General features: G+C 43.8%; 1 protein-coding gene across 3 annotated transcripts in view; it reads left to right on the forward strand.

Annotated features, from left to right (window-relative positions):
* The first annotated feature begins 763 nt into the window (after positions 1-763).
* Positions 764-23390, forward strand: part of golga5 (golgin A5) — a 42547-nt gene continuing 19920 nt past the window's right edge. For 2 of the 3 annotated variants that reach the window (XM_070879501.1, XM_070879503.1), the window contains exons 1-5: positions 764-954; positions 5768-6380; positions 9480-9701; positions 12594-12813; positions 14752-14875. In XM_070879501.1, coding sequence (XP_070735602.1) covers positions 5810-6380; positions 9480-9701; positions 12594-12813; positions 14752-14875 — 1137 coding nt within the window. In that variant the 5' untranslated portion in view covers positions 764-954; positions 5768-5809. Of the gene's footprint in view, positions 955-4293; positions 4386-5767; positions 6381-9479; positions 9702-12593; positions 12814-14751; positions 14876-23390 lie in introns of all 3 variants that reach the window. The other variant, XM_070879502.1, reaches the window with a different exon arrangement.

The raw sequence follows: 23390 nt of genomic DNA on the forward strand, positions 1-23390 counted from the left end.
AAAAAAAAGATTGTAATTATCACAATGCCGTTTGTGACAGCTTGCCGTGCACAAATTGACTGCCACATTTCCTACAATACAACAGTGGCTACACTACAACAGTGACTACATTCGGCGGCATGCCACTTCAGGGAGCAGTGCTTGCTGCTGCAGGAGGGCAATGGCTGACAGCAGTACAGGCAGGTACAGCAGGAGTGGCGAGGTCGGGGCGAAGGAGCGGCAAGAGTTCGTAGAGGGATGTGATTGGGGCCCAGGAGAGGCGAGAGTTCGAGGCCCGGAAGAGGCGAGGGCCCAGGGGCAGCACGGGCCAGCCCACACTGCAATATGTGTGCGCACTAGATCCGTGCAGCAGACCTAATCCTTGCCACTGGACCAAGACCTAGCTCTGTCAAGCCCATGTGGTGGATGTTGTGCAACGGCCACCACACGTTAAAAAAATCCACGCACAGGCATCTTCCACCCTTCAACATGTAGTTCAGAACCTGGAATATTAGGTCCCACATTGTGAACTCAGAAGTCATCCTCGTTTCAAGCGACTGCCTATGATGACATTTCAAAAAGTACTTTGTTGGCTGTAAAAACTTTGGGGTGTCCTGACGATTTGAAAGGCGCTATAGAAATGCATGTCTATCCTTCCTCCGGGAAGCTCAGCAGCGCAGCGCCATTTCAATCCCTCCTCACTGACATTACGTCATCACGCGCTCACGTCGCCTCCTGCGCCCCATTTTCTGTCAGGCGAGTTGCGCGGCCGCTCCGTGTCTGGGGTCCTGATCGAGCAGTTCCGTGTCCTCGTCCACGTCTCCAGCGAGGCGGAGGCGGCGCGGCAGCCTGTATTTCCCCTGGACCTCGGTCAGACAGCTGTAAAAAGCGGCATTCGGACACGGTAACTCCGTCCACCACTCCCTCCCTCCCCGCCAGTCCGCCCCTGTGCGGACTCAGTCTCTCTCAAAGCGGGTAAGTGTCCCGGGAGGGCCGGGTTTCTTCACCATCGTTGGGCCCCAAGGCCGGGCCTCGCTGTGTTACCCTCACTGGGGTATCGAGCCGCGGTGAGTCTGCGTCTCCCGGGCAGCGGATTGCAATGTATTGCCCGTCAGTATCATCCGACTTCACATATACTGCAAGGAAAGACAGACTTGCATTGATACAGCGCCTGTCACCACCTCTGAACGTCCCAGAGCGCTTTACAGCCAATGAAGTATTTTTGAAGTGTCCTCATTGTTGTAATGTGGGAAACGCAGAAGCCAGTTTGTGCACAGCAAGCTCCCACACACAGCAATGTGATAATGACCAGATAAACTTTTTAGCGAATTTGATTGAGGGATAAATATTGGCCAGGACATTGGGGCTAATTCCCCTGCTCTTCAAAATAGTGTAATCTGATCTTTGACATCCACTTGAGAAAGCAGGTTTAATGTCTCATCCAAAAGATGACACCTCTGATAGTGCTGCACTCCCTCAGCACTGCACTGGAGTGTCAGCTTAGATTTTTAGATGCTGAGCCACAGCTATCACCGTTGTGTGACTTGTATTCAGCAGAGATTAGGCCCTATTAATCCTGAAAAACCTGAATCTTCTGTGAATTAGCCCACTGTGTTGCATATAATCAATATTGTTATGTATTCAAATTGACTATGCAGGAGCTTTTGAGGATTGTGTAAAAGCCCTTTTAGTAGGCACATCGGCTACCTGTTTGAGTGATTTGTTTACAGTATGTAAATAAACCACCTGCAATATAAAACGTGGCAGGATGTACAGTAACTCTTCAAACACCTGCTTTCTGCTGCCATACATGGCACTATAATGTCAGTGGAGCTGATCAAGTGTCTAGCGACTTGAGGTGCGGACTGTACATGATCCGCTGGACAGGTCACATTGTCTGCATGCCAGACACGAGACCCCCAAAGCAAGCACTCTACTCGGAACTCCTTCCATGGCAAACGAGCCTAAGGTGGGCAGAGAAAATGTTATAAGGACAACCTCAAAGCCTCCCTGATAAAGTGCAACATCCCCACTTACACCTGGGAGTCCCTGGCCAAAGACCACCCTAAGTGCAGGAAGTGCATCCGGGAGGGCGCTGAGCACCTTGAGTCTCATCGCCAAGAGCATGCAGAAATCAAGCACAGGCAGCGGAAAGAGCCTCCCTTACCCTCAAAGACTATCTGTCCCACCTGTGCAGGGACTGTGGCTCTCGTATTGGACTGTTCAGCCACCTAAGAACTCATTCTAATTGTGGAAGCAAGTCTTCCTCGATTCCGAGGGACTGCCTATAATGATGATTATACAGTCAGTCTGTAAGCACCTATTTGACCGAGTGTAGCACCAAAGAGCCCTAGTAAAACTGAAGTCAGTGGGGATCTGAGGGTGAGACTTTCCAGTGGCAGAGGTCATACCCGGCACAAGGGAAGATGGTTGTGTTTGTTGACGGCCAATCATCTCAGCCTGAGAAAATCACTGCAGGAGTTCCTCAGGGCAGCTTTGTAGTCACATCTATCGTCAGCTACTTCCTCACTGACCGTCCCACCATCATAAGGTCAGAAGTTTTCTGATGATCACAGTTCCTCAGATAATGAGGTAGTCAATGTCCACATGCAATGTCCAGGCAAAATGGGAAGTATCATTCATGACACACAAGTGCTGCAAAAGGACGTAGACCTAAGTGAGTGGGCAAAAATTTGGCAGATGGAGTATAATGTTGGAAAGTGTGAAGTCATGCACTTTGGCAGAAAAAAATCAAAGAGCAAGTTATTATTTAAATGGAGAAAGATTGCAAAGTGCTACAGTACAGTGGGGGTACTTGTGTATGAAACACAAAAGATTAGTATGCAGGTACAGCAAATGATCAGGAAGGCCAATGGTATCTTGGCCTTTATTGCAAAGGGGATGGAGTATAAAAGCAGGGAAGTCTTGCTACAGTTGTACAGGGTATTGTTGAGGCCACACCTGGAATACTGCGTGCAGTTTTGGTTTCCATATTTATGAAAGGATATACTTGCATTGGAGCCAGTTCAGAGAAGGTTCACAAGGTTGATTCCAGAGATGAGGAGGTTGACTTATAAGAAAGGTTGAGTAATTTGGGCCTCTACTGATTGGAATTCAGAAACATAGAAACATAGAAAATAGGTGCAGGAGTAGGCCATTCGGTCCTTCTAGCCTGCACCGCCATTCAATGAGTTCATGGCTGAACATGCACTTCAGTACCCCATTCCTGCTTTCTCGCCATACCCCTTGATCCCCCTAGTAGTAAGGACTTCATCTAACTCCTTTTTGAATATATTTAGTGAAAGAAGAATGAGAGGTGATCTGATCGAAACAGATAAGATTATGAGGGGGCTTGACAAGGTGGGTGCAGAGAGGATGTTTCTACTGATAGGGAAGACTAGAACTAGAGGGCATAATCTTAGAATAAGGGGCCACCCATTTAAAACTGAGATGAGGAGAAATTTCTTCTCAGAGGGTTGTGGATCTGTGGAATTTGCTGCCTCAGAGAGCTGTGGAAGCTGGGACATTGAATAAATTTAAGACAGAAATAGACAGTTTCTTAAACGATAAGGGAATAAAGGGTCATGGAGTGCAGGCAGGCAAGTGGACCCGAGTCCATGATCGGATCAGCCATAATCGTATTAAATGGCCGAGCAGGCTTGAGGGGCTGTATGGCCACCTACTGCTCCTATTTCTTATGTTCTTATATTCTTATGTAAGTGCTGGGCACTAACCAGCTCCACAGGAGAGCCTAACCATCTCCCCTTGATATTCAGTGGCATTTTCATCACCAAATCCCCCACCATCAGCATTCTGGGGTTGCCATTGACTAGAAACTCAACTGGGCTAGCCATATAAATGCCGTGGCTACTGGAGCAGGTTAAAGGCTAGTTATTCTGCTGACTTCCCTCCTGTGGCTCACCTCCTGACTCCCCAAAGCCTCTGCACCACCTACAAGATATGTCAGGAGTGTAATGGAATACTCTCCACTTGTCTGGATGGGTGCAGCTCTAACACTCAAGAAGATCAATATCATTTGGGACAAAACAGTCCACTTGATTGACACCTCATCCATCAGCTTAAACATCAATTCCTTCTACCACTGGTGCACCATGGCTGCAGTGTATATTATTACAGGATGCACTGCACCAACTCACCAAAGCTTCTTTGGTAGCACCTCCCAAACTCGTGGCCACCATCACCTAAAAGGACAAGGGCAGCAGGTGCATGGGAATGCCCATCACCTCTAAATTCCCCTCCAAATCACACACCATCCTAACTTGGACATATATCACTGTTCCTTCATCATTACAGGGTGAAAATCCTGGACCTCTACTTGACAGCATTTTGGGAGTGCTTCCACTACATGAACTGCAGCGGAGGGAAGTGCTGTCGAAGTAACCTTGGTGAGTTGCTGCAGTGCTTCTTGTTGATGGTGCACACTGCAGCCATGGTGCGCTGGTGGTGGAGGGGGTGCCGATCAAGCACACTTCTTTATCCTAGATGGTGTTGAACGTTTTGAGTGTTGCTGGAGTTGCACTCATCCAGGCTCTGTTCTCTGCTGTTCTGGGTAAATCATACAACCATCCAGAAAGCACCTAGTCTTTGTCATCATTTAACTTTTAGCATGCTAAAAATATATTGAATTCATGATATGAATCCACATTTATCAGGTGAAGGATTAGGAATTTGAGGTAATTTTCATTATGTTGACTATTACAATTATTTTCTTTTTGTTTCATTGTTTCACCTTTTTACTGGAGCCAACTTTTGGTTCTTTGCTTTCCTTTTTCGAATCTGTCTGAATATTTATTCTTTACTATGTTATTTTGATTTAAATGCATCATCTTCCCAGATGACTGATTTGCTTTACCTTACTACATTATTTTAATTGCGCTATTTTTGTTTCCTTGTTTTGATATCCATCGTATAAAATGTGATGTTGGATCTGGACCAGCTTGACTCAGTTGGTACTACTTTGGTGTCTGGGTCAGAAGGCTATTGGTTCAAATAGAGGCCATATTCTTTCTTGGCTGACACTTGAGTGCATTACTGAGGAGTTACTGTATTATTGGCGACACTATTCTTCAAGTGACATTAAACTGAGGTCTATCTGCCGATTCAGGTGGATGTTAAAGATCCCATGGCACATTGTCCTGGCCAATATCTGTCCCTCAAGTGTTCCCAGCAAAAGAAACAGATTAATCATTAATCTCATTTCTGTCTGCTTGTGAGACATTGCTACTGCAAAATGTCTCCAAAAAGCAATTAATTGTGTGATGTACTTTGCAATGTTTAAGTGCCAAATGATAGTGGTGAAAGAAATATACACGCATTTATTTAAATAATGCAAATGGCAAGAAGTGTAATCTTATACTCTGTGTATATCTATATATATTTGTTTTTAGGCATACCCAAAATTCAGTGACGTGCTCTGACACACTTCATTGTTATGGTGAATGGGTCAGATTAATCGTAGATCCCCTCTTCCCCCTCTACCCCATGAGACTAATCTCATTAATACCATGATCATTGTGTAACTTGTATTCTGTAATGTTGTTTTATTTTGTCCCAAGTATGCTTTAGTACTGAAAGCGTTAGTATGCCGCTCACAATTCAGCAGCAATTTGTATAACCTTGAGGGTAACAGAAGATGTCATGTAGTTTTCTGCACTTTTACAACTAATGCTGATCAGTGGCTTGTTTTTCTATTTTCCATTAACCGTTTATTGTATATGTACTCTAGGTCGTTGGATTAAAAATATGCTTTTTGCTCTTTTGTGAATAGGTCATGTTGTAATTCAACCTTCAGCTCGAATACCAGTTCAGGATGTCATGGTTGGCTGAGCTTGCAGGGAAGGCAGAAGACTTCTTGAATAAAGTGGACCAGGGGGCAGCAGCAGCACTGCTAACTGCACCCACTGAAAACGCAACGACCACAAACACTCTCAGCACTGAAGCTGGTTCTTCCAGCCAATATTCTGCCCTGAATCAGCTGAGCAGTAAATCTGATCACCAGGTCAACACTAATATTAGTTATGTCTCGTCTGCTGCGGGTAACATTAAGCGACAAAAGGCCACCCTGCTTGCTGGGGCTTCCAATGTACCCTCGTCATCACGGACCTTTGAAACTACGGCTGCAGGCTCTTCTCTCAGCAGACCTGCAATACAGTTTGTAAGACCAAAAAAAACTGAGCCAAATGATGACCAGCTATTTGATTTCCTAAATAGTTCGGAAAAGTCATTAAATGGAAGGGTGGACAACAAACGAGAGACAGCAAAGCCTTCCTCACCAAAAAGTCGTTCTCGAACTTCCAGTCTCAGTTCAGTATCTATTGGCACCATTGGTATCAAGACAGCTGAAGAGAGCGTTGTCAAGGATGACTCTGCTGCTGGACTTGGTATGAAATAGTTTCAATAAAAATAAATCATTGTGTTTCTCTTTACCAATAACTTTCAATTTTCTACATGTACGGACATGCAAAATGTTTGGATTTCTCGTGGTTGAACACCACTATCACTTAAATGCTATTTTGCCAAATTTCAAAATTAGAAAATAGCGTTCTTTGTGCGTGAGTAAAATGGATGGTACTAATGGTTTGCACATTGCCTTTTTAAAGGAATCTGGATCCAAATTTAATCCAAAACCAATTGAATGAAAGCCTCTTGCTGTTTAGTTGGACAGCTCCTGCATCAAATGAGTTCAGACAGTTTTACCCTATTCCCACTTTATATAGCATAAAACTGCAAATTTTAATCTAACTCGAGCGCTATCAGGATGGCTGATATGGGAAATTAAGGCAGATATGATCGAAGGTAGGGGTTAAAGCATTAAAGGAGCATTATTGCTCTCTCTCTCTCTGCCTAAGCTCTATCCCCTTGTAGGTGCCACAAGTGAGAATGTTCCATTCCTCAAACTTTTAGAAGTAATGAAACAAATTGAATGGCAGCTTTTTTGAGAAGATCCGTTATCCTTTGTGAGGTTTTGGTTTATTTATGTAGCTAACATCGGAGCTAAAAGACTGCGGATACTGCTCTAAACGTATTTATTTCCCTCCTTCCCTTGGAAAGGGGAAAAAAAACAGTAAATGTTAGTTCCTGCTTAGCCTGAGTGCTGAAACGGATTTGTTGCATTATCTGTTTGTCACCTCTTCCCACCGTATCGTTTGCTCTTCGAGCAATATACTCTGAAATTGACAAACTACTACCTATAATTTAGTTCACTTTAGTTTGTAAAAGACAGCATGACTTTAAAAGGGAATACTATTGATGAGTACCAATCCTTTGCATATCTGTTTATTTTGTCTGAAGTCGAAGTATCTTTATGCATAATTTCCATTAAGAGGTGACTTGGGTATAATCCTGGCTGTGTACAGGCCTCTGGTTTCATCACTAATTAAGAGAACGGAGCAATTGATCCAGTTGTTTGCTGCTTATTTAACAGTGTGGTCCTATCCGTTGTATAATTATTGATACTGTAGTATTGCTGTCAAAAGTTCTATGATTAAAGTTGTTAGAGTGTGGAATGGTTTGCCACAAGGAATCGTTAAGCCAACTGCAACTTTTAAGGGAAAATTAGATAAATGTTTGAAGCAGAGGATGGGAGAGAGGTTAATTTTGGATTGCTCTAGCACCGGCCCCAGATAAGAACAGAATCGTCCTGTACTTCTAAGGCGGTAATCTGATCAAGGGGTCTAGATGATATCATCAACTTCACAGTGAAGTTAGAGCAGTTCACCTGGATGCTGAGATTGGCTTACAGGATTGAAATCATTTCAGAGTTTGTAATATCTATAATGGTCTACCAGAAATTTCCTGGGGTGGCTTTTATTAAGGTGTGTGTCAACCCCATGTCTTCCCAGTTACTGACAGTAACTCTCAATGTGGACATGTGATAAAATCAAGATTATCAAGAACTAATTCCCACTTGACTGTCAAGAACTAAAGGCCTCTGGTTTCATCACTAATCAGGAGAACGGAGCAATTGATCCAGTTGTTTGCTGCTTATTTAACAGTGTGGTCCTATCCGTTGTATAATTATTGATACCGTAGTATTGCTGTCAAAAGTTCTATGATTAAAGTTGTATTGTGCTAATCTGTTACACTTCAGACACCCCAAATGTTTGCTTGATGTAGCTTCTACTTGTCCCAGCTCCAGCATCTTAGAAATTACCTAGTCCATGGAGTAACTGTTCCCCATAAATCTGACCAGTTTCTTAATTGCATAATGTTTGATTTGGTAATGAGGACCACATCATCACTGCAGCTATTTGGGGTGTGGGTGGGGCTGCAAATGATGGAAGTATAACCAGGCAGGGAGCATTCAGTGAAGGGCACTTTATTGCCACCCATGAGGGTAGTGTCAGTCAAAGACATGATGTCAATGCAGCCGTTGTGATGGCAAGGGCCTTATTTACAGTAAGGTGAGCGTAACTGAAAGGACACTGATAGGATTTGCCCCCAGCGCACGTGTGGGGTGGGAAGGTCGGCGAGAGAAGCAGGTGGGGCGTTTAGAGTTGTTGCTTGTAGGGAGCCAATCATCTGCTCGGACAATGCTGTGAGAGGTACATAGGGTGGCTGTGGGCTTTTCCAAGGCGGATTCAAGCCTCGGATAATGCCGAGAGAATAGGAAGCTGGAGCAGTAGTGCTAGGTTGGGGTAGGGATTGGATGGGGGAGTGACGGGAAGTCTGGGTGTCGGGGGGGGGGGGTGGGGGGGGGGTGGGGATACGAGAGAGGCCTGAAAAGGATCAAGAGAAAATAAAAGGAGATAGAAGTAATGGACTCTGGTTCAGAGCAGCAGCCAAAATGTTCATAGCGGGAGGGCTACATTTTTTGGAATGCTGTCGTAACGTGTTTCTGACCTGCAGCCTTTGAAATAAAACAGAATTCCTCTTACCGATTGAAGTGTTGTAGAGGACCAATATAAAATATTTGCAAAATTTGATTATGCAAGTAATTAAATACTGGTATTATAAAAGAATATGATTTCCTATTCTGTTTATTTTTTTGGATCCTGGCAGGCCAAATTAAAGCGTGTATGCATGCCTAGTGGGATGCAGTTGGTACTTGATGTTGCTCTATGTTGTCTAATTGAACATTAGAGATCAGTGAATTTTGGAAGACCTCAGTCCCACCATGGAGCCTCGCTCAATGGGAGCAGATTGGAGAACCGGACACAGAGCTCAGCCCTCCCGATTGAACGTTGCACATAATTTTCCTAGCAATAAAATTGATCATAAAATCGGGAGCGCCAACAATCAGTCATGCAGACCCCCACACTCCAATTATCCAATTCACAGTCCTATTGAGTAAGACTTGCACCAGGACCCTTGCAAATGTTTTGCAAAATGTACAGATCTGGTAAGTGAATGATACTGTATTGATACTGTAGATATTAACTTTATATGTATGGAAATCAGACTAGTCTTCAAAAGTATAAAATCCATTTTCATGCACAGCTCTTATTTAATTTACTGATTATTGTTTTTAATATATTCAGATGCCTCAGAAAGCTCTAATATGGGTCAAGGAGCTCAAAAGGAGCCTTCAACGGAGGAACCACTGAACAATACAGCCAGCCTAAGTTTTCCAGCTAAAGATGAGAGTCAGTCACTGGAGCTTTCGAACCTTCGCCTTGAGAACCAGCTGCTGCGTAGTGAGGTCTCTTCCTTGAACCAAGAAATGGCTTCACTGATTCAGAGATCAAAGCAAACGCAAGAAGGTAGGACAGGAAAATGAAGCTTTAGGGCCTGTCGGGATGCACTGGTTATCTTTATCCATAACTTGCCGCGGGAAAATAGCCCCCTATAGATACTAGTTATATCATTGGGATTCCAGGCTCGTGTGTTTCTAACTGCACAAAATTATTTTTTAAATTGACTCCATAATTTAGGTTTAGGAAAAGGAAATGCTTTAGCTGTCATGTTTGAACCACAATCAAAGGTGAGCTTAAAAATTCAAAGCTAAAATAGTATTTTGCTCCTACGAAGTTAGGTGTTTTTATTTCTGGGTTATGTTTCAGGAACAATTGTTCAAATTCCAGCAGAGGACTAAAACTAAAGGCAGAAAGAAGGCTAGTTTACTCGGCGACTTGTATTACAACAGGGGGAAAAAAAAACATGGATCATGTTTGAAGGAAAGCTTTTTAAAAAATTGGTTGGCTAATAAGTGTTTCACGTGGCGTTATACTGAGCCATACAGACAAGAAAGATCCCAGATTTGACTTATGGGGGGTAATTTTAACCCCTAAGAACGGGTGGATTTGGGGCGAGTGGAAAGTAACAATTGTAAAAATGTCAAATCCGCTCCCAACCTGCCTACTTCCAGAAAACCAATTCGCTTTCAGGGGGCAGGTGGGTCTTCGAAATCTTTTAAGGAGGCCGTGTACCTCCATTTTTACATGATTTTTATTTTTAACTAATTTCGGCTGGGTTTCCCGGGCCTCAGGGAAACCCGGCAGGTAAAAGGAGGCGAGGAAGGCCATAAGGTAAGTGCATTTTACAGTATAGCTTGCAGGCCAGGAGGAGCAGGAGTGTTTCCTCCAGGCCCAACGAAGAATCCCCTTCACAGACGCCGTGATCGGCTGCCCCCCCCACGATCTCCCCGCCCCCCCCACGATCTCCCCACCCCCCCCCCCCTCCACCTCACCTCCACAATCTACCCCCTGCTCCACCTCCACGATTTCTTTTCACCCCCCGCCCCCCCCAATCTCTCCTCTCCTCTCTGCTCCCCAACCGCAGGTATTCCCGCCCGACAGCCTGTCAGGCTGTTCATTTCAGCAGGACGTCCTGGAAACTCTTACTTCCGGGTTCCCCATCCATAAATCCAATCCCCCCCCCCCCCCCCTGGCTCTCTCCATGGCTCCAAGTAAATATCGGGCCATGATCCTTGCTGAGCTGGTTGATCTCAACTTGGGTAATGGTACTAAGTACCATTATTGGCTTCAGCTAATGTTGTTTGTCAGCACATAGGCTGATTTGGTATATTGGTAACAGTGTACAATGGAAAAATAGCCGATAAGCCAATAAGCTTTAGTATTGTGCAATACATTTTTTGTGTAATACTCTTGTGTAATCGGCCACCTTTAAATTGTTCTGATGCTGACAGCCACAAGTGGTGGACGTGTGACTGTGTGTTTCACTTATTATATAAGTCAAAAGCTTTCTGCAGACACATTCCGCGTTGAGTTTCTATTTGTACTGCTGGTTGTTTTTGGAAATTTCTCCCCCCTCCCCCACCACCATTTTGCTTCACTGCTAGCCTTGTGACAACAATGACCTCCGTATTCCTGGGCTAGGGAGAGGAAAAACAGCCACGATTGCTGATTCTGATAGCTTATCCAGTGGCCTCTTCTATAAAGTGCACAAATATGGATCAGGTGAGGAAGACGGGATTGAGCTCAGCTACAATGTTCCCCATAGGCAGCAGCTATTCACTGTCAATACTCACTTATAAGTGAAGAATAATCACCATGGTAAAGTCGTAAAATGTTGCTGGCATCTTAAAAGTTGTGCGCAACATGAGTCAAAATCTGAGAGAGGGAGGTGACAAAGTCACTATGAATTAAACAGAATTCCAGAGTCTATTATGGTCTCAAGTAATGCTTCCCAATTGTATTGTTTGAGAGTGAAAATACCATTGGATCTGTGAAAAATGCAGGGAGAAGCAATAGCTTGGCAGAATATACTAAACAATTAAGGAATTTTACTGACGGTGGGCTTTCTTTCCCCTGATGGAGCAGTCAGAATTGGAAATTGAATGTAGGGCAATGGCAGTCTCGAGTCTGTGTCACAATATTTTCTATACACTGATAAATTAATTTGCTACTCACAGGTTTGACTGAAGTTATGTTTTCACTGTGCCAAATTGCCGTGCACCAGCCAAAAGCAAAGCAAATGCAAGGCTGAATTATATTGTTAGATCTGTAGAGTATAAGTTGCAGCATATCATGCTAAAACTGTGCAATAACTTGGTCAGACCACACCTTGAATACTGTGTTCACTTTTGGCCTCCAAAATATCTGGGGAATGTGCAAGTAATCAATGCTGTGCAGAGGACAACAACATGGCTGATCCCTGGAACCAGGCAGTTTCGATACAAGGAAACATTAGATAAACTGCTTATATTTTAGTTTTGAAAGGAGATGACTGAGAGGGGATCTTGTATAAGAAGTATGCAAGGTATTAAATGGGATAGATGTGGTAAACCAGGAGCACTACTGCAAGGTAAACTAAGACAATAGAATAAGGGGGCATAGACTAAAGCTGATGAAGGAACAAAAGGTAGGAACAAATTCTTCACGCAAAGAGTAATACAGACTTGGAATGGCCCTCTACGTCGGGTGGTAGAGCCCAAAACCCTGGATTAATTCAAGATGTAGTTAGATGATGTGGGGTACACTAATGTTTGCTTGGCTGGGCTATGATGGGATGAAAAGAAAGACTTGGATTTTTATAGCCCCTTTCACGCCCACCAGACATCTCAAAGCGCTTTACAGCCAATGAAGTACTTTTGGAATGTAGTCACTGTTGTAATGTGGGAAATGAGGGAGTGGCCTTCCTCATCTGCATTTTGGTCTAATTGTCTGTTTCTTTTGAAATATTTGTGGTTCTAGAGTTAAATAAAGCCAGAAAGCAGATTGAGAAATGGAATACTGAGAACTCGAAGTCTGACAGGATGGGCAGGGAATTGCGTTCCCAGGTGGATGACCTGAACGAGGTGCTGGGTGCCAAGGATTCTCAGCTGGCTGTACTCAAAGTGAGACTGGAAGAGGCAGATCAGCTTCTGAAGGCGCGTACTGAAGCAATGGACGCACTGCAGAATGAAAGAAACAGGTTTTAATGAATTTATTGGCATGGGCACTAATTTCCAATCTGGCACAGAGCCCATAAAAGTGACTAGTTTAGATGGTGGAAAGAATATGAACACTGATTTTTTCAACTAGATTTTTGTTTCAAACTTAGCTTAAGACAAGTGGGATAAACTCATCAATTCCCATTGACAAGGTCCTAAGTGAAATGAATTAGTACATCGAAGGATGCTCTTTAAAGATTGGGGTTGTGCCACATTGTCAGGGGGATTTCTGATCTGCCTTTGACCATGGCTGTGCCCGGTTCAGGATTCCTTGAAACGAACTGCGTGTCAAAAAATTATCCCATTGCCAGGTGCTCTGCATCATAAGCAAAGATTTATGCTGTTGTATAATTACGAAAGTCCTTGTATTTTTGAAAATATATCATTAACCAGTTACTCTTAGACTTGCAGGAAGCTCGTGATTTCCCTGGATGTCATTTAGTTTTTTTGTTCAGCGTGATGCTGTAATAAATAATATTGTAGTAACAAGTACTCAAACATCAAGAATACCTTTATGACTGTAATATTGACCCTAAACTACTAAATGAAACACCAAAACATAATTTTACATTAAAGTAAGAAAAATTAAACACTTTGAACTATACTTTCCCTATTCCTTTTCCCTTCTGTTGTCACTTCCCTATTCACTCTTGTCATCTTAAAGAAAACTTTACTCTCCAACATCTCCAATGTTTAACTTAGTTTTCTTGTTCTGGCTCCCTCCTCCCATTGTTGATTTTGAGAGATGAGAGCAATACTTCAAGAAGGAGGGTTGCAAACCTACTTTAAAGAGCACTTTTCTAGCCAGTTGAAATTCCAGATTCTGAAGATTGGCATGGTTGTGTCACAGGTTGCCACCCTAGCATCTGCGTCACCCCACACAATCAGCTCAAGAATAATATGTGATATTAGAGCTAATTATGGCATAATTTGATTTGTCAGTGTCCTTTGGTGATGATTTCTTCTGTGCTTTTTAAGCTGAGGATTGTTGGTAGTAGTGAATGAAGCACTTTTCCATTTAGGGTACCCAACGTTGTCAACAAACACTCTAAAGTTGAACATTGCAGAACTAGATGGGTAACGCACTCTTTACTCTGCCTTAACCCCAGACTTTGAACTTCACAGTGTGAACATTGTTAGGATGGTTTTATTTATGATTAGATGTTCCATCTACTCCTCAAATCAATAAGGTTCTTCAACATTGAGATCAAGTGTCATAGATTTATTAAGAATACAGTAGTACTTAAACATACACTGAAAAGATCATACTTGCAACCATATGTGATGATGGTTTGGTTGGGGACTAAACGCGCCACAGTTCTGAGCTCAGTATCTTAGGCCTTTACAAATTCAAACTGCGACTTTTTATATATTTCACTCGTGTGATAGTCCATACTTATCAATTATGGCAGTTAATAAGCTGGTTTCCTAACTTAACTAGTTTTTCTCCCATTGGGCAAACAAGATTGGTATAACTTATGTATTTTGTTATCGTATCAATAGTTTTGCTCATGTTAAAACTACAATTACAACACAATGTGCTGGGTTGAGATCAGCCAAAATAATTTCCCTTGTCATCCTTGCTATTGGGACTGAGAGGCTTTAATTCAATCAGTCTGCACTGGATTCAGACTCGAGGCCTAAAATAGAACATTGCTGCACCACCTAAATCACCCACTTACTGAAGTCTTGTTGTTTGCATACCGCCTTCTTGAAGGAGCAAAACATTGTGCTGTGGCTAGAATTTGATTATGTTTCTAATTAACAATATTACACTCCGTAGACAAATTGGAAACTGTAGACACAGTAAGGAATATAGTTAATATAAAAGCCCCAATCCATTTAGGCATTCTGAATATTACATGTTACGTCTAGAAATCCCAGAGACAGTTTTGTAATGTATCTCTTTCTTTTGAAAGAATACTGCAAGATCATAGTGAAGGGAGCAGCTTGCACAACCAAGCCTACCAGACAATGCAAGAGAGGCTTCTGGAAGCTGAATCATCACTTAAACGAGAACAAGACAGTTACAATCAAATGCAGGTTTGTTTGAAAAAAACAGTATCCGGTTCATGCTTCTGGCTTGGCAGCTGAACATCATAAATAATGAAATTTGACTGTCTAGCATGCGGCATTTGGCTTGCTTACAGTAGGGGTTTAACTTGGCTTGGTAAAGTGCATCAAATCAGGACATGTGGATGTAGTTCATTACAAGTTAAATAGTTTGCCATATGACGCAGACTGAAGCCGGAAACAGATCTAGATTCAGATAAAGCTGTTCATACCAACATTATCTGCGTCAGACTACTTTACAAACATCTAAAGCTGAAACTTTAAAAGAAAAAGACATGCATTTAGAAACATAGAAAGTAGGTGCAGGAGTAGGCCATTTGGCCCTTCGAGCCTGCACCATCATTCAATATGATCATGGCTGATCATGCAACTTTAGTTCCTGCTTTCTCTCCATACCCCTTGATCCCTTTAGCTGTAAGGGCCACATCTAACTCCCTTTTGAATATATCTAAAGAACTGGCCTCAACAACTTTCTCTGGTAGAGAATTCCACAGGTTCACAATTCTCTTGAGTGAAGAAGTTTCTCCTCATCTCAGTCCTAAATGACTTACCCCTTATCCTTAGACTGTGACCCCTGGTTCTGGACTTCCCCAACATTGGGAACATTCTTCCTGCATCTAACCTGTCCAATCCCGTCAGAATTTTATATGTTTCTATGAGATCCCCTCTCATTCCTCTAAATTCCAGTGAATATAAACCTAGCCGATCCAGTCTTCATATGTCAGTCCTACCATCCCAGGAATCAGTCTGGTGAACTTTCGCTGCACTCCCTCAATAGCAAGAATGTCCTTCCTCATTAGGAGACCAAAACTGCACACAATACTCAAGGTGTGGTCTCACCAATGCTCTGTGCAACTGCAGTAAGACCCCCTTGCTCCTATATTCAAATCCCCTCGCTATGAAGGCCAGCATGCCATAAGCTTTCTTTACTGCCTGCTGTACCTTCATGCCTACCTTCAATGACTGATGTATCATGACACCCAGATCTTGTTGCACCTCCCCTTTTAATCTGTCACCATTCAGATAATAATCTGCCTTCCTGTTTTTGCCACCAAAGTGGATAACCTCACATTTATCCACATTATACTGCATCTGCCATGCATTTGCCCATTCACCTAACCTGTCCAAGTCCCCCTGCAGCCTCTTAGCATCCTCCTCGCAGCTCGCACTGCCACCCAGCTTAGTGTCATCTGCAAACTTGGAGATACTACATTCAATCCCTTCGTCTAAATCATTAATGTATATTGTAAAAAGCTGGGGTCCCAGCCGAGCCCTGCGGCACCCCACTAGTCACTGCCTACCATTCTAAAAAGGACCCGTTTATTCCCACTCTTTGCTTCCTGTCTGCCAATCAGTTCTCCATCCATTTCAATACATTACCCCCAAAATCCATGTGCCTTAATTTTGAACACCAATCTCTTGTGTGGGACCTTGTCAAAAGCCTTTTGAAAGTCCAAATACACCACATCCACGGGTTCTTCCTTGTCCACTACTAGTTACATCCTCAAAAAATTCTAGAAGATTTGTCAAGCATGATTTTCCTTTCATAAATCCATGCTGACTTGGACCGATCCTGTCACTGCTTTCCAAATGCGTTGCTATAACATCTTTAATAATTAATTCCAGCATTTTCCCCGCCACCGATGTCAGGCTAACTGGTTTATAATTCCCTATTTTCTCTCCCTCCTTTTTTAAAAAGTGGGGTTACATTAGCTACCCTCCAATCCATAGGAACTGAACCAGAGTCCATGGAATGTTGGAAAATGATCACCGATGCATCTACTATTTCTAGGGCCACTTCCTTAATTATCTGGGATGCCGACTATCAGGCCCTGGGGATTTATCAGCCTTCAGTCCCTTCAATTTCCCAAACACCATTTCCTGACTAATAAGGATTTCCCTCAGTTCCCCCTTCACGCTAGATCCTCGGTCCCGTAGTATTTTCGGGAGGTTATTCGTGTCTTACGTCGTGGGTTACGGGGAGCGGGCGGGTAAGTGGAGCTGAGTCCACGGCCAGATCAGCCATGATCTTATTGAATGGCGGAGCAGGCTCAAGGGGCTAGATGGCCTACTCCTGTTCCTAATTCTTATGTTCTTATGTTCTTCCTTAGTGAAGAAGAACCCCAAAGTATTTGTTCAATTTCTGCCATTTCCTTGTTCCCCATTAAGAATTCACCTGATTCTGACTGCAAGGGACTTACATTAGTCTTCACTAATCTTTTTCTCTTCACATATCTATAGAAGCTTTTGCAGTCAGTTTTTATGTTCCCTGCAAGCTTACTCTCATACTCTATTTTCCCCCTCCTAATTAAACCCTTAGTCCTCCTCTGCTGAGTTCTAAATTTCTCCCAGTCCTCAGGTTTGAAACATAGAAACATAGAAACATAGAAAATAGGTGCAGGAGCAGGCCATTCAGCCCTTCTAGCCTGCACCGCCATTCAATGAGTTCATGGCTGAACATGAAACTTCAGTACCCCCTTCCTGCTTTCTCGCCATAACCCTTGATCCCCCGAGTAGTAAGGACTTCATCTAACTCCCTTTTGAATATATTTAGTGAATTGGCCTCAACTACTTTCTGTGGTAGAGAATTCCACAGGTTCACCACTCTCTGGGTGAAGAAGTTTCTCCTCATCTCGGTCCTAAATGGCTTACCCCTTATCCTCAGACTGTGACCCCTGGTTCTGGACCTCCCCAACATTGGGAACATTCTTTCTGCATCTAACCTGTCTAAACCCGTCAGAATTTTAAACGTTTCTATGAGGTCCCCTCTCATTCTTCTGAACTCCAGTGAATACAAGCCCAGTTGATCCAGTCTTTCTTGATAGGTCAGTCCCGCCATCCCGGGAATCAGTCTGGTGAACCTTCGCTGCACTCCCTCAATAGCAAGAATGTCCTTCCTCAAGTTAGGAGACCAAAACTGTACACAATACTCCAGGTGTGGCCTCACCAAGGCCCTGTACAACTGTAGCAACACCTCCCTGCCCCTGTATTCAAATCCCCTCGCTATGAAGGCCAACATGCCATTTGCTTTCTTAACCGCCTGCTGTACCTGCATGCCAACCTTCAATGACTGATGTACCATGACACCCAGGTCTCGTTGCACCTTCCCTTTTCCTAATCTGTCACCATTCAGATAATAGTCTGTCTCTCTGTTTTTACCACCAAAGTGGATAACCTCACATTTATCCACATTATACTTCATCTGCCATGCATTTGCCCACTCACCTAACCTATCCAAGTCACTCTGCAGCCTAATAGCATCCTCCTCGCAGCTCACACTGCCACCCAACTTAGTATCATCCGCAAATTTGGAGATACTGCATTTAATCCCCTCGTCTAAATCATTAATGTACAATGTAAACAGCTGGGGCCCCAGCACAGAACCTTGCGGCACTCCACTAGTCACTGCCTGCCATTCTGAAAAGTACCCGTTTACTCCTACTCTTTGCTTCCTGTCTGACAACCAGTTCTCAATCCACGTCAGCACACTACCCCCAATCCCATGTGCTTTAACTTTGCACATTAATCTCTTGTGTGGGACCTTGCTGCTTTTTCTAGCCAATTTATATGCTTCTTCCTTGGATTTAACACTATCCCTAATTTCCCTTGTTAGCCATGGTTGAGCCACCTCTTTTTTTATTCTTACGCCACACAGGGATGTACAATTCTTGTAGTTCATTCATGTGATATTTAAATGTCTGCCATTGTCTATCCACCGTCCACCCTTTAGGTATCATTCTCCAGTCTATCCTAGCCAATTCATGTCTCATACTGTTGAAGTTTCCTTCCTTTAAGTTCAGGATCCTAGTCTCTGAATTAACTATGTGACTCTCCATCTTAATGAAGAATGCTACCATATTATGGTCAGTCTTCCCCAAAGGGTCCTGCACGACCAGATTGCTAATTAATCCTCTCTCGTTACACAAGACTCAGTCTAGGATGGCCTGCTCTCTAGTTGGTTCCTCGACATATTGGTCTAGAAAACCATCCCTTATACACTCCAGGAAATCCTCCTCTACAGCATTGCTACCAGTTTGGTTAGGCCAATTAATATGCAGATTAAAGTCAACCATGATAACTGCTGTACCCTTATTGCACGCGTCCCCAATTTCCTGTTTGATGCCATCCCCACCCTCCCTACTATTGTTTGGTGGTCTGTACACAACTCCCACTAACGTTTTCTGCCCTTTGGTGTTTCGAAGCTCTACCCATATAGATTCCACATCATCCATGCTAATGTCCTTCGTTACTATTGCGTTAATCTCCTCTTTAACCAGTAGCGCTAGCTCACCTCCTTTTCCTTCCTGTCTGTCCTTCCTGAATATTGAATACCCCTGGATGTTGAGTTCCCAGCCTTGGTTACCTTGGAGCCATGTCTCCGTAATCACAATGACATCATATCCATTAACAGCTATCTGTGCAGTCAATTCACCCACCTTATTACAAATGCTCCTCGCATTGAGACTCAGAGCCTTCAGGCTTGTTTTTTTAACACTCTTTGTCCTTTTAGAATTATGTTGTAATGTGGCCTTTTTTGATTTTTGCCCTTAATTTCTCTGCTCTCCACTCTTGCTTTTCTCCTTCCTACCTTTTGCTTCTGCCCCCTTTTTATTTTCCTCTGCCTCCCTGCATAGATTCCCATCACCCTGCCATTTTAGTTTCTATTGCGCCTTTCACGACCTCAGGAAGTCCTAATAAAGTACTTTTGAAGTGTAGTCAGTTGTTGTAATGTGGAAATCAAAATTTGAGAACTAAGTAAAAAAAAAGTCTGAGACTTTTATAAGTGGATTATCCTTTCTTGTCGTCTTTGTGCTCCATGTTATAATTGCAAAAAGAAGCCAAATCACAAAAAAGGGGTTTGACAATTTTGTTCATAAGACTTTTTTTGCAAGTGCCATTTATTCTGGATGCTGTAAATGCAGAGTGTGTGAGAGTGGGAATACTGGCAAAGCCTGGAGTAGTGAAAACATATGGCTGCCACCTGCCAGCTACCCACTCTCCCTATTGGTGATGTAACAGGACTTGCATTGATTTAAGCTCCATATTTCATCACTGTATAATGGTGTAGGGAAACAAATGTAAAAGAAATACATACATATCAACCATTTATTTAAAAAAAACACTTTTTGCATTTTTATTCCTGGAAATTAGTAGGAATTTTTTTTTTATTCGTTCATGGGATGTGAACGTCATTGGCAAGGCCAGCATTTATTGCCCATCCCTGATTGCCCTTGAGAAAATGGTAGTGAGCCACTGCCTTGAACTGCTGCAGTCTCTGTGGTGAAGATACTCCCACAGTGCTGGTAGGTAGGGAGTTCCAGGATTTTGACCCAGCGACGATGAAGGAACAGCAATATATTTCCAAGTCAGGATAGTGTGAGACTTGGAGGGGAATGTGAAAGTGGTGGTGTTCACATACTGCCCTTGTCTTTCTAGATGGTAGAGGTTGTGGGTTTGGGAGGTGCTGCCTAAGAAGCCTTGGCGAGTTGCTGCAGTGCATCTTGTAGATGGTACACACTACAGCCATGGTATGTTGGTGATGGAGGGAGTGAATTTTTAAGGTGGATGGAGTACCAATCAAGTGGGTTGCTTTGTCCTGGATGGTGTCGAGCTTCTTGAGTATTGTTGGAGCGGCACCCATCCAGGCCAATGGAGAGTATTCCATCACACTCCTGACTTGTGCCTTGTAGATAGTGGAAAGGCTTCGGGGAGTCAGGAGCTGAGATACTCGCCGCAGAATACCCAGCCTCTGACCTGTTCTTGTTGCTACAGTATTTATGTGGCTAGTCCAGTTAAGTTTCTGGTCAACGATAGTAACCCTCAGGATGTTGATGGTGGGGGATTCGGCAATGGTAATGCCATTGAATGTCAAGGGGCGGTGATTAGACTCTCGCTTGTTGGAGATAGTCATTGCCTGGCACTTGTATGGCGCGAATGTTACTTGACACTTATCAGCCCAAGTCTTGGTCTTGCTGAATGCGGGCATGGACTGCTCCATTATCTGAGGAGTTGCGAATGTCACTGAACAGTGTGCGGTCATCAGCGAACATCCCCACTTCTGACCTTATGATGGAGGGAAGGTCATTGATGAAGCAGCTGAAGATGGTTGGGCCTAGGACACTGCCCTGATGAACTCCTGAGAGATGTCCTGGTGCTGTGATGATTGACTTACAACTACCAGAACCATCTTCCTTTGTGCTAGTTATGACTCCAGCCAGTGGAGAGTTTTCCCCCTGATTCCCATTGACTTCAGTTTTACAAGGGCTCCTTGACGCCACACTCGATCAAATGCTGCCTTGATGTCAAGGACAATCACTCTCACCTCAATTCTGAAATTCAGCTCTTTTGTCCATGTTTGGACCAAGGCTGTAATGAGGTCTGGAGCTGAGTGATTCTGGTGGAAGCCAAACTGGGCATCAGTGAGCATGTTATTGGTCGGTAAGTGCCGCTTGTTGGCACTGTTGACGACATCTTCCATCACTTTGCTGATGATTGAGAGTAGACTGATGGGACGGTAATTGGCAGGATTGGATTTGTCTTGCCTTTTGTGGACAGGACATACCTGGGCAGTTTTCGACATTGTCAGATAGGTGCCAGTGTTTTAGCTATATTGGAACAACTTGGCTAGAGGCACAGCTAGTTCTGGAGCACAAGTCTTCGGCACAACAGCTGGGATGTTGTCGTGGTCGATAGCCTTTGCTGTATCCAGTGTACTCAGCCACTTGTTATCACGTGGAGTGAATCGAATTGGCTGAAGACTGGCTTCTGTGATGTTGGGGACCTCAGGAGGAGGCCGATGTAGATCATCCACTCAACACTTGTGGCTGAAGATGGTTATAAACGCTTCAGCCTTGTCTGTTGCTCTCACATGCTGGGCTGCACCATCATTGAGGATGGGGATATTCATGGAATCTCCTCCTCCCGTTAGTTGTTTAATAGTCCACCACCATTCACGACTGTATGTGATAGGACTACAGTGCTTTAATCTGATCCTTTGGTTGTTGGATCGCTTAGCCTTGTCTATATCATGCTGCTTCCGCTTTTTTGCATGCATGTAGTCCTGTGCTGCAACTTCCCCAGGTTGGCATCTCATTTTTAGATACGCCTGGCATGCTCTTCTACACTTTTCATTGAACCAGGGTTGGTTCCCTGGCTTGATGGTAATGGTAGAGTGTGGGATATGCTGGGCCATGAGGTTACAGATTGTGATGGAATACAATTCTGCTGCTGCTGATGGCCCACAGTGCCTCATGGCTGCCCAGTTTTGAGCTGTTAGATCTGTTCTGAATCTATCTCATTCAGCACGGTGATAGGGCCACACAACATGATGGATGGTGTTCTCAGTGTGAAGACGGGACTTCGTCTCCACAAGGACTGTGCGGTAGTCGCTGCTACCAATGCTATCGTGGACAGATGCATCCGCAACAGGTAGATTGGTGAGGACGAGGTCAAGTGGGTTTTTCCCTCGTGTTGGTTCTCTCACCACTATCCACTATGACCTTCAGAACTCGGCAGCTATGTCCTTCAGGACTCAGCCAGCTCGGTCAATAGTGGTGTTACCAAGCCACTCTTGATGTTGGACATTGAAGTCCCCACCCAGAGAGCATTCTGTCCCCTTGCTACTCTCAGTGCTTCTTCCAAGCGGTGTTCAACATGGAGGAGTGCTGATTCATCAGCAGAAGATTTCCTTGCCCATGCTTGACTTCAAGCCATGAGACTTCATGGGGTCAGGAGTCAGTTTTGAGGACTTCCAAGGCCACTCCCTCCCGCCTGTATGCCACTGTGCCACCACCTCTGGTGAGTTTGCCCTGCCGGTGGGACAGGACATACCCAGGGATGGCGACAGAGGAGTCTGGGACATTGGTTGAAAGGTATGATTCTGAGAGTATGACCACGTCAGGCTGTTGCTTGACTAGTCTGTGGGACAGCTCTCCCAATTTTGGCACAAATCCCCAAATGTTGGTGAGAAGGACTTTGCAGGGGCTACTGGGCTGGGTGTCCATAGCCGGTGCCAAAGTCGATGCCAGATGATCCGTCCGGTTTTATTCTTAATTGTTTTTCGTAGCGGTTATGTACAACTGAGTGGCTTGCATGGCCATTGCCGAGGGCATTTAAGAATCAGCTACATTGCTGTGGGTCTGGAGTCACATATAGGCCAAGACCAGGTAAGGACGATAGATTTCATTCCCCAAAGGAAATTAGTTAACCAGATGGGTTTTTACACCAAACCAGGATTACTAGTCCAGTAACATAACCACTCCCATACATTAAGAAAAGTACTATGTCTCTTAAGTATTTTTGGGCAAATTCTAGTTACTCCTGCCCCAGCTCTCAAAGCTAACTTTAGAAAGGATTAGTTAACCATCCATGATGGCTGACCTTCTGGAGATCTCTGTTCATTGAATTTTCAAGGAAGGTCATGGAATGCCATTATTTCATATAGCCTCTGCTCCAAGCTCCTTTTCATGCTCCTTGTCTTCTCAAT

Source organism: Pristiophorus japonicus, chromosome 4 (assembly GCF_044704955.1).
Source record: "Pristiophorus japonicus isolate sPriJap1 chromosome 4, sPriJap1.hap1, whole genome shotgun sequence".
Lineage (NCBI taxonomy): Eukaryota > Metazoa > Chordata > Chondrichthyes > Pristiophoridae > Pristiophorus > Pristiophorus japonicus.